At 50.9% G+C, this 11,828-nt stretch overlaps 1 protein-coding gene across 7 annotated transcripts in view; it reads right to left on the bottom strand.

Annotated features, from left to right (window-relative positions):
• CHCHD6 (coiled-coil-helix-coiled-coil-helix domain containing 6) overlaps positions 1-11,828 on the bottom strand; it is a 122,387-nt gene that overhangs the window by 13,956 nt on the left and 96,603 nt on the right. For 6 of the 7 annotated variants that reach the window (XR_011812442.1, XR_011812439.1, XR_011812441.1 and 3 more), the window contains one exon: positions 260-805. The exons of the other annotated variant lie outside the window; for it this stretch is intronic. Coding sequence is in view for 2 of the 6 variants with exons in the window: in XM_027467500.3 (XP_027323301.1) it covers positions 782-805 (24 nt within the window). In the remaining 4 variants the exon portion in view is untranslated. Of the gene's footprint in view, positions 1-259; positions 806-11,828 lie in introns of those variants that run through there. 7 annotated transcript variants of the gene reach the window in all.

Below are 11,828 nucleotides of genomic sequence, written 5' to 3' on the forward strand. Positions count from 1 at the left end.
GGGCCCTGCATTCAGCAGGAAAAGGGTTTTTCAGTATGATTCACCAACACCAGCCAGGACTTTGCACTCTTCCAAGTACTTTCAAATAAGCCAAACTCATTCAGCCTGAGACCAAAACGAACGAGTTCTGTGATTTATAAACTACGACTGGAAATACTTCTATTCCCCACACTTGGTGGGAGTTTTTGTTGGCACAGGTAGGAGGCAGAAAATGGCAATCTGCAAACTCATGGGACTGAAAGCATCTCACAGCACGCAGTGACCATTAAACACTTTATTGTTTAGGAGGGAACCTTGGAAGGGAAGGAACGAGCCTGCTGGTGTAACCAATGGGAGCATGCTAGGAACAGTTAATCCCAACAGGCTAGTCAGGGTTATTTCCAAGTACTTCAGACCCTTTTTTTCTGGAGCAAATGGACAAAGATAACAGCTCTTGAAACTCAGACACGGGTTGGTGAAACAAAAGCTAGCACAGGGTGAACTAGGCCTGTGCAGGGCAAACCTCCAAGCTACAAGCTGTGCTGGGGTCAAGACAACTTTTTGCATTGTATTACAGTAAAAAAAAGGAAGCAGTAGTGTTCCCCTCTCCCAGGACCCTCCTCCCAACTCCAGAAGCATCCACCGAGACCAATACATGCAGGCAATCAGAAGAGGAATCACGTCGTTGTCTTGGACCGCGAAGGGCAGAAGGCACCAGATTTGGTCAGCGTCTATCCAGAAGGGTGCTGGGCCTTCCAAAGGCGTCTGTGGTCCCTGTCCTCTGCTCCTTGGCGGCTGACGTTTACCCAGAGTTAACTAACAGCTCCTGGAAGGAAAAGGAGACAAAGGAACAGGCAGCAAGTTAGCTATGCGGCTGTTGACCTTGGACTGCTTCTTTCAGGAACAAAGGAGCGATGCTGGCTGGGGTGAGACCCCAGAGAATCCCTCAGAAAATTTATCAAGTATTGCCTTCTGCAAAGCACAGTAAGACACTCAGGGGGACAGAGGACTGCAGAAGCAAGAGAGCAGGTCATGATATCAAAGGCAAGACTGATCCTGTGAACTAGAATATATGGTCAGTTGTAAATGATTGGGACTTATAAATCTGATGGCCTGCAGGAGGAAAGGCTGCAGGTTCTGCTAAGCGGTAGGAGTAAACAGAGCTCTAAGTCCCAGCCTCAGCAGGACACGGGAGCACTTTGATTAGCTGCTGCCAAATGTGCAAACACCTCTCATACCAATGCTTGGAGCAGGACCAGTGTAAGAGTGAGCACTACACAGGGGAGAGAAAAGAGAGGCACTCAGAGACTGCCCTACTGATAGCCTTCTGCTTAAGACCCAAATTTTCCAAAAATTCAAAGTAAATTCATGTCTGCTTTGTCCACACAGCAATTGCCTGTTTTGTAAATGATACATCCTCAGATCCTGCAAGTATGTGCTCATGAGCTGTGGCCTTTGTGGGGGTAGAAGCAAGAGGCTTTAGACCTTTTGAGATGGAGGTTGCAGAGCTAGCTGTGGTCTCTTCCTATTTTATCTTCTCACTCCTAAAATTTCAAAGAAATAATCCAATAGCACTATCACCTGTGGACGAGCACACACATGGCATCAGCTGTAACACCTCTCCCCACTGGGGATCTGTGGTATTGACGTTGGACCCTACCCCAAAGCCCAGGTAATCAGCTCTCGTGGGGCAGCACCGACACCTCTGTGACAACGACACTAACAGCAGAACCGTATGGGGTGATCCCATCAGCTTGCTACCTTCTTCTCATGCTCTGCGGGAGGCAGAGCAGAGAGCACCTACCCGCATTCAGAGGACCTTGCTAAGGCCAACTACAGACAGATAACCGCAGTGAGCTGCAGGGGATTTCGTCACCCAGCTGCCTAGGGCTGGACTGGTGCTCCTTCTACTCCTTGTGTAACAAGACTTTCTTAGGAAAGAGGCCGTGCTTCCTTGAAAGTGCATCAGAAAGGAGAACATCACAGATTAATGCTGCTACCACACTCGGCAGAAGGTGATGGTGTCATCTGGGCTACGTGTGCACAGCAGGCTGCTATTCAGTGCCTTACGCCTGCAGAGTCAGCGCATTCAGCCCACACTGACCATGCATCTCCACAGACAGCCCCGTCTCTAACAACAATGAACTGGAAAGGCTTCAAAGGATTTGAGAATTAAGAGAAAATTGTTTGCCAAATTATTTAGACAAAGCTTATCCAGAAATCTGACAAATGAACCATCAATATTACTCGACTGACTCTAATTTCCCAGGTAATTTTTCTCATCATTACTGACTTACAAGTTTTGCACAGAGCAATACATTTTAAAAACTCCAACAGCATTCAGACAAATTGTAATGAGCAAAGCAGCAACAACTCACAATCAATTCTGCAATACAGTAATTTGCTGCATTCACACTGTAACACTTCAGTTAAGTGTCAAGGAACGCTACATTCTGTGACAAAGCCACCGATGTGGCCACTCCGCCGTTAACCCTTACAGAAGGCAATAAAGCCTTTTATTTCAAGCAATTTAAAAAAAAAAAAAAAAAAAAGCACAGTTACACAATTTCATGTTCTTAATCATAACTACATTCTTCTACGTGTTTCAGGAGAAAACGCGAAGAGCCAGCACTTAACCTCAATCAATTCTTTCCAGCCCAGCCCATCCACGTACTGGGGACACGTCCAGCTGGAGGCTCGCAAGCGCTCCTCCTGCAGAAACACCAGGCTCCGTCTCACTGGGGATGACTAAGCTTTCTGCAAACCTTTCGCACAGTGAGCGCTGGCCCCAGAGCTGATGAGATGCCAGACAGGCGAGACACCAATTTCCTGCCGTGCAGCTCGCACCAAGGGAAGTTTCTGTGAGCGAAGGATGCAGGTAACGATACCGTCAATCAGCCCGCACCGATCCCAGTAGCAGCCAAATCCAACTGCCTCCAAGCCCAACCTGCGCTGGATGGAGTGAGTGATGAATTTCCCTTCCCTCCTCAGGGCAGGGTGCTCGGGGAGGTTGGCACTTCTCGGGGACTGGAGCTAACAACGTGGGGGCCAGAGGCAGAGAGAGCAGAGGTCTCCTCTGCCAGCCACCGCCGAGTGTCACACAGCTGCTGCACGCTGCATGGAGGAAGCTCTGAAGGCCTCGTGGTCTGTTAGCACATCGTATAAGAATATGCTCGTTACCATATGCACATCATTGTCTTCACTGTTCCCGGGCCATCAGTTCATAAACCTGTGGCTTACTGCTGAAAAGCACAGTGGCTCTGATTTCATGCCTTGCACGCTGCGTAGGAGGATGCCACAGCTCCAAGACCAGAACAACTCCTCGCTCAGCCAGCTGTTTACACGTGTTTCATTTCCAGCTGGCTCTGCAACCACGCTGAGATGGATTCGGTGCCCCTCGGTTCCCTTCCAACCTGGAACCCTCCGTGCAAGATGCCACCGGACTGCCACAACACCTACCTTGGGCAGGAGGAGCCCAGAAAGGGAAGGAGAAGCCTTTCCTCCAACACACACCCTTATCTTTAGGTCTGCACCAAGTTGCGCATGCAGCAAGCCCAGGCAGCTTGCAACCACGAGCTGTTCCCACACAGCGGGATGCTCCCGATCAATCGAGTTGAGGCTCAGCCTGAAGTTGAGATGCATCACACAGCTGCCCCACAGCTGGCAGCTAGCTGGCTCTGCTGCAGCCTCAGAAAACCTTGGAGAGTGCCCTGTGCTCAGCGATGAGAGGGGACGCTGCCCTTGCACAGAGAGGACTGATAATTTTTAATGCTGCTGCCAACGCAACGCCAGGCAGAGCCCAGGTTCCAGGCGTGAGGAACTCCAGTGCCTCTACACACAAGAGCTGTGTCCGTGCAAAAGGGATCGAGGCAATTTGCCACGCTGCTCAGCCCCACAGCCAGTCCAGCTGGAGGGCAGGCAGCGACCTCCTCCACGCCTCTCCTGGCACGCAGGAACCCGAGGCACCAGTCCATGCTCTTCCACCCCTCTGAGACCCTGGTTTTGAACTGACCACAGTCAGAGCTGGCATGTGCAGCAGCTGAGGGGAAACCAGTAGCTTCCCAGTGCTGGTTCCAGCTGAATGAGGAGGAAGGGTCAGGCTCAGAAAGCACATTTGCTCCGCATTTCTTGTTTCCCTGAGAAGGGAGCCCAAAGCCCAGCACTGTGCTTCTCCCACAAGGGACAGCAGCAGCCTCAGGGCCAGCGAGCCTCAGCGAGAAGATTTGTCAATGCAGCACTCTCGTGTTCTTCCTCCTTCGCTGTCAGCTTGCATCCCAGAGCCACAGCTCGGGCTGCCCGGTGTCCTCTCCACCTTTCCCTGTGCTTTGGCTCTTGGCCTCACCTGCCAGCGAAGGAACCTTCCTCCCCAAAAGCCAGGCCTCGAAGAGCGTCCTCCCCCTAGGCTCTCCAGGATGCTGTTTGCCAAGCCTCAGCTGTATTTATTTACCCAGCCTTCAGGCTCACAGGGGCAAACCCTGCAGGTTTCCTCCAGCGAACACGGCGCCTTTGCTCTGATGCTCCTTCAGGCGGTCACACCAGGGCGCTCGCACATACGGGCTCTGCGGAGCTACGAGGAAATCAGAAGGCAGATCCCCATGATTAATGACGCCGTGCACTCGGGGTGTCAGTGACAAAGTAGAAATTAATCTCCACAGCTCCCAGCGCTGCACCGTGCGCAGGGAGCTTTCTCCAAACCAGAACACCCGTTGGCACGCGGCTTCAGGAACACGACCGCCCGACTTCTGCACCTCTGTTAGTCTGGGAAGAGGCACTAACAAACTACCACAGTCCTCACCTGTCCTAAGGCGGGTGTTCAAGGCCTTTCAGCTGGGGAAGGCATTTGTTGTGTGGCTATTAGCGCCCCGACGCCTTGCAAGGGACATTTGAGTCACTTTGCGGTGATGGATGCTGGAGGTATTTTTTGGTTATGTGCAATTTGTCCTGTTGCACGCAGGGTACTGGCCATTTTGCAGAGCAGCTGTGCTGACGGATGGATCCCAGCCCTTCCCTGCCATGTAGCTCTCGCGCACAGAAGCCGCTCCGTCTCCCTCATCCTTCAAGAGCCCAACACTTGCTGTCCTTGGGCTTGGAATATGAAGGGGCAGCAGGACGCCAGGCAGCAACAAAAAGCATTAATTCAAAAAGCTATGAAGAGAGTTTTGTTTTCCCTCTTCTCTGTGCTGGTGTTAATGGCTTTGCACAGCAGAGAAGTTCACCCCGTGACTTCTTGGCTGCTTCCCCAGATGGTGCCTCCAAAGCCAGCCCACCGGCGGAGAGGGCGCCTTCCAAAACGCTTGCAGGACGCGCTGTCACAACGCCCTGGAGTGCTTCCACATGCAAGTCCCCCGGTCCAAATACCTCACAACCAAGAAAGAGAAGCAGTTTTTCTGGTCGCCTTCCCCCTCCTCGTTTTCTCTTGACTCATGGAGCCGCCACGCTGTTTGCTTTGCCCTGCCCTGACGCCTCCCATCGCTTTGCATTGCCGCATCGCAAGTTATTTACTAGCACGGCTCGTCCCTGGCAGTTCGGAGACTCACCTGTTTGTTCACGCATTATAACATCGATTTCCTCCAGCCGATTGTTCTGATCGTTGTTCTAACTCGGAGAGAGCTCCCGTCATTAGCCTTGCTTAACGGGAAATGTTTTGCCACCGACCGAGCAGCTCGGCAGTCACCAGGCTGCAGGAAAAATCAGCCCAGCTGGGGGCTGCACCTCCCCGCTGCGCCGCGAGCCCCGGCCCTCGCAGCGGGGAGCGGGGAAGGCAACGCTCAGCTCTTTTGATTTTGGACACGTGCTGGAAAATAGCGGGGCCAGGAGGAACAAACAGCCTTCTGCGGAGGGTCACCACTGAAAGGATGGCTGTTAATTAATCAGCGTACAAACCGAGGACGGGTTTTTGTTCGATCGGTGTTAATTGCGTTTAATCTTGTTCTCACCGTTAAGAAAAGCCACCGGGCCGGGCTGATGTTGCCGGCGCCTGCCCTGCAGATTCCACCCACGTTCAGGAGGCGAGGCAGGAGGAGAAAAGTAGCAGCAAGAAGGGAAATAACCCTTCCTCGCCCCTTCTGCATCGCTGCACAATTCCATCGGGGCTGTTCCATTATTTAAACAATTTTTGTTTTCCAATAAAATTACACAGGAGCTCAAAGGATGAGAATCAGCCATGGAGCATTTCACTGCTTGTTGTTCTTGCTCTCCTGGGTACCGGCTCAGAGCTTGGCTAACCCGCACAGCTCTGGCTATCCGGCCTCCGTAAAGGACTGAAATGAAGAAAATCACTTCTGTGAAGCGGTGCCTGCTTTTCGGGGCCGGGCTGATCCCAGCAGACCTGCCCATGCCCCTCCGAAGGATGTGCAGCTGCTGACTGCCACGGCTGTCAGCTCAGCCACAGCATCCCTCCTCTGCTTGCTGCTGCCCACAGCTCCACCACGTGCCGAAGGATGCCGAACTCTGCCTTCCACGAAAACACGAAGCAGTATTTGCTACTGAACAACCTCTGAGCTCATTTGCCTCGTAACTCAGGGCACGTTTGAAGCCTGAATGTCTGAGGCAAACCAGCAGCACATGCACAAGCAGCTTGGCTTTGATTTCGGGACAGGACCCTGTGCACAGCTGCCTGCTCGGGAAGGGAGAGGACCCGCTCCCACCTGCAGGAGCCCAGCCTCAGGGCACGGGGACAGCTCATGCACAGCACGGGGAGCCCAGGGTGGCAGATTGCACACCTACCCTCTTATTGCTTCTGCGAGGGCCTTGCATTTTTCCAAATCAGTCTCAAGAACAATAACAATCGAGGCTGGGCACCGTCTGCACCTTTCCCCCGCGGCAGCACAGCACTTGCCCAAGCCGGTGCTGCAGTTGATCAGATTTCCCTTATCCCTCGACGAGTGTTAGTCCCATCGCCTCTCGCCGCATAAAGAGGACGTAGCACAAGTGCCGGGAAGGACTGGCTGAGTTTTAAGTGGTCTGAAATGGCTCCACTAGACTTGGTCAAGATTGCTTTAAAATCATTTCCCTTTAGGACGGCGACCCTCTCTCTTTACAGCCGGCATAACGATTCTGCCTCGGGGGTGGTAATTACATCCCGCTATCTATCCCCATCAGAAGTGCACACTGCCAGCACAATACCACGCTTCTGCAACGAGCTGAGAGACAGGAATGCAAGGGGAAAGGGAGATAACCCTGGGCACCCCTCTGCTCCACAGCCGGAGGCACCCCTCGCGTTTTGCAAGCTCAAGGATTAGCCCCCGGGAGGGAGGAAGGGCTCCAGGATACGGAGCGCGTTTCCAAAGCGGAACAACGGGAACTTGTACAAATTCAGCTCTGGTTTTGTAAGAATTAAAATGAACTTCACCCAACTGTGAACATCCGTTGCCAGAGCCAAAAGGAATGGAAAACCACTCACTGATGCAACAGAATTTCATTATTTCAAACCCTACGCCCGACGTAGCCAAAAATTAAGGACAGGCAACAGTAGCGTCGTTGCTGGGGACAATTGGCTGCAGGAGTCTGACTGCGGAGCTGCCAAGCTGTGCCCTGAGCAATGAAATACAATGAAACAGCATACACAAAAAAAGGCACCTTCCCCCTACTCATTCCTGCTCTTGCCACCAAGCCCCAGGATAACCAGGGGGAAAATAAAAGGAAAAAAATAATCCCAGAAAACAAGAGACTTTGGATTAAGTTGTATAAATGACCTGTTACCTCCTATCAGGGGGAAGAAAGAGATGCAATAAATACCTGCAAAGCCATTCCAGTGCTTCAGATTGAATGAATTCCAGAAATGGAAAGTACATGATGCAAGATGTACAAAACAAGGTGCCAGGAAAGTGCAGGAATTTGAATCAAGCTAGCAAATGATCCCAGCAGACTACTGAGGAAAATTAATAGAGAGAAAGTGCAGAGAAAGGATACGGTAACAACACTGACTGATGAACACTGCTGTTAGGACGTGTAAATTCAGGATGTCAGACTTGTATCTACTTCAGTCCTAGAACAAAAACAGCAAATCCTTCCAAAGAGCCTTGGAAGTACAGAAGTCGGATACGCCAAGCCTCATCTCAGGACAGGTTTCCCCCCTGTATCCCTCAAGATTGAAGTTTGTGACTTTAATTACTCCTGGAACATTGTGTACGCAGGGATTCAACGCAGGGATTACTGGCAGGATCCTTGTTATGAGCACCACTTCTCAAACAAATTACACTTCACTGGATGTCGGTAACACACACAAGAAAACAAATTAGGTGAAGGCAGCAGGACAGCAAGATACGGATCTGGTGCAAGGAAATTTCACAAGGTCACCCAGAAAAATAAATGCACTTTGAACACAAACTCATACAACAACGTTTCTAATCCCAGAGTGCATTAAAGCTTCGTGTGCCCCAGACACCATACATCTTCGACACACTGGTGGCTCCGTGCAAGTCTGAGACAAAGCGCAGCTCAGACGTGATTTCTTGTGAAGAAATGCCTCCAGGACAAGAGGGAACAAAAGAAAAGGAAAAGAGAGAGACAGAGACAGAAAGAGCAACCCTGTTTGTCCTCTGAAAGCCTAGGGTTCACCCCCCTCATCTCCTGCCTCTCACTTGTCACACTGAACACACACCACTGGGAGGAGAGGATGGCCTTTGGCTTGGAGGCAGTGAGAGCAGCTCCTTCACTGCTGGACCTGCACAAGCTGATCCCAGCTTCACGTGCTGTGTTTTGCATTTCCAGATCTCGCCCTGGAACAGCCTGCCACCTTGCACTGGTTCCACCGAGCACGTCTTATCTCCGGGGATTTTCATGAACACGAAAGCAGAGGCCAGGCCAGTCCTTGGGCCGAGGCACAAAGAGCTGCTGAGAACAGCTCCCAGCCCTCAGCCGTGGCACCGCGTCTCCTCGATGGGAACTGGAGTGTTTGTTCAGTTCTCGCAGGAATTTCACCTGCCACTTGTGAGTGCCACCAAACCTTGCAGTTGTCCCTCAAGCTGCAGCGAGGTCAACTCTGCCTGGAGGGCGTGAGCGGGAGTCCTGGGCTCTGCTGTCAGGCTTGTCCCAGCAGCTGTAGGTAAATCCCCATCTGAATTTCTCTTCCTGTACGTACATGTAAGAGCAATGCTACTTACCAACCACACAAGTGTGCAATAACACGAGCAGAAGATGCTAAAGAAACGGGAAATGAAAGAATGAAAGGAAATCACACCGTTGAGGGATTGATCCCCTCTGTACAATTTGCACTGAGGTTTCAGAGGAAATCTAGTGCTTTAACTTGGCCCTTCCTACCTTCCTTTAGAAGGTTCCTGCACTGGATAAAGAGATTTCGTCTCCATGTCAAGGGGAGCAAGTCCACATCCACTCAGCCCTGTCTACTCCAGCTTCATGCACCAAGCACGGCGAGGCAGGCAGAGATGACTTCTGCCGATACCCTTTTTCTGTGTCTAATTCTATTTCTGCTCAGAGATACAGTGAAATTCCACGCAGAAGTATTATGAGCTTGACTGGCTTTATTTGTTTAACAGTTCACATTTTCATTAAGCTGTTGCTACTCGGCAGCCAGTAATTTTATTTGTGTGATAGCCATATTCATCTCGCCCGTACGGGTGTGGGCGTCACTCTCCTTTTCTTCTGGCAGAAGAGACAAAAATCAGCTGTGATGGAGCAGGGGGAGGACTGCGACTTCACACACCTGTTGGCACGTCACTGTGGGTCACAGCTTCTGCTTGGTTTTGGGCCACAGTAAAGAGACTGCAGGTAAATTAATTAAATAAATAAATGCAGAGGGAGCCTTCCTCAGCTGTCCAGGTGCAAACCCAGAAACTGAAATGGTTTTGAGCAGATTCAGCCCCTTTGACTCACCATTGCAACCAGCTGAGTGTTGCTGACCAGGCGTTTATGCTATTCGAGTATCAGATTTTTGAGAATTAATTATATGCCTAGCTCTTGGCAATCCTTAAATATCTTCAAATACCTGGTTGCAGGAGCTGCAAGATCTGCGTAGATCCCAAGGAAGAGAAGCCTGGTTGTTTAGCCTGCACCGATTTGACAATCCTGCACCAAGCTCAGGCAATCAGAGAGAAAACCAAGAGACGTCCTGGGATGTTAACGACCTGCGCTGAGACAGCCAGATGAGTCAACCACACCTCTAGACAGAGATATCAGAAGTCACTCAATAACCCGAAATATTTCACCCTGCCACTCCCCTTTTACAACACGACACCAAGGAGCCCAGACGTGCGTGCGCCATCCCCGCTGCCAGGGCACAGGGCAGAGGATCCGCGGGCCAGGCAGGCGGGTGCTCTGCCGGGCACGGCGTGCGAACAGGACTGGAGAGGATGCAGACAGATTTAAGGGCCGTGGAGACATGCAGCCGTGCCATTACCTGCGGGTGCCCAACCACAGGCACACCCGGCAGCAGCACGCATGACGCCTTAAGCGCAGGAGCCATCCCCGCCAGGATTTCTGCAGGATGGATTTGCTCTGAGCAACTGCCCACCGGCGTCCCACAGTGCTGACGTGGTTAAGAGGAGTGCAGATAAGATGCCCCACGACCTTACGCACGGATCTGAGCAAACAAAGGGGGAATGGCGAAGGCTGGGAGCCGCGTCTCTATTTCCCAATCAACGTCTCCCCACACAGAATCCCAAATCCTTCTTTCAACATCAAAATCCTTTCCCAAGTGATAAACAAGCTCAGCGTTTCTCTAGCTCCTTCCTGCCCCTTTCCCTCCTCAGAAGGTGCCCTGGTAGAATGCCAGATGCTGGGAAAAAAAAAAAAACAACACAAAAGCCTCCTAAATAATTATCTCCCCATCTTCTCCGCTCCAGATTTATAGTCCTGCATCTGCGTCAGGACAGAGACCTGCTTCCATCTGTCTAGAACACATCCTTTACAAACAGGACCTGAGGTGGAATGTTTAACCGGAGCTTTTTACAACGTATTAAGAAACTGGAAAAGAAAATGACAGTTTCTGAGTGTTCTGCTTGCTTGTCTTCTGGACACCGCTCAAGTGGAGGGGGAGAATTTTTATTTTTTTTTCCCTTTATGACAAATGATGCCGGGCCCATCCTGTAAGTTCTCTCACCGTGCAGCGTGTCTGTTCATGATAGATACCGGCACAGCTGCTTAGGTGTCGATTTATCTGCTAGAAAAGTATTGTCTGCTTGGAACTAACTCATCCTAAAAGAGTAGCCCCAGAGGGGGAAGAGAGAAAAAGGAGGGGGAAAGAGAGACGAGGAGCTGTCAGCTGGGAATATGGCCATGCTTCTGCTGCAAAGGATTTGGCAAAAAGCAGGCATCACATTTAGTTTTAGCTTCATCCTCTCTTCCCACCTCCTAGGCCATTCTTTTCTAGTGTCACTCAGCACCTCTTTCCACCCTCTTCCCACAAAGGCCTTACCATTAACATGCGTTTCGGTTCATACTTGCAACCTGTGCAAACAAAAAGCCCACAGCTTTCTTCCACGGGTCCGTGCCAGCGCAGCGCAACTCTCAGGTCCCAACCTGAACGGTTCAGAGCTTAAGACAAGTCGTGCTTAAAAGAAAATTAAAAACAAAACCAAACAAAGGAAGTAGAAGGAGATAAAGGGACAAAAAGAGAGAAGGAAAAAATGCCCTGCAATCACAGGGTATTTATATTTTGTGTTTAAAGAGATTTAAAGCAGGAACTTGCCAATTTTCTGCAAGCAGGATTAGAACAGAACCACCTCAAACCCTTCGCCCTGCTGCAGAGCCCTCCGAGCTGAGCTGCATCCCCCCCAAAATACCCAGTACAGGAAGAAGCTCACAAATCCTTGCGCCCTAAGTAACTTTGCATTACTTTGGGAGAAACAGAGGCAGGGACAGATTCGTTAATCCAAGTAAAGGACGCTGTG

This window comes from Anas platyrhynchos, chromosome 13 (assembly GCF_047663525.1).
Source record: "Anas platyrhynchos isolate ZD024472 breed Pekin duck chromosome 13, IASCAAS_PekinDuck_T2T, whole genome shotgun sequence".
NCBI lineage: Eukaryota > Metazoa > Chordata > Aves > Anseriformes > Anatidae > Anas > Anas platyrhynchos.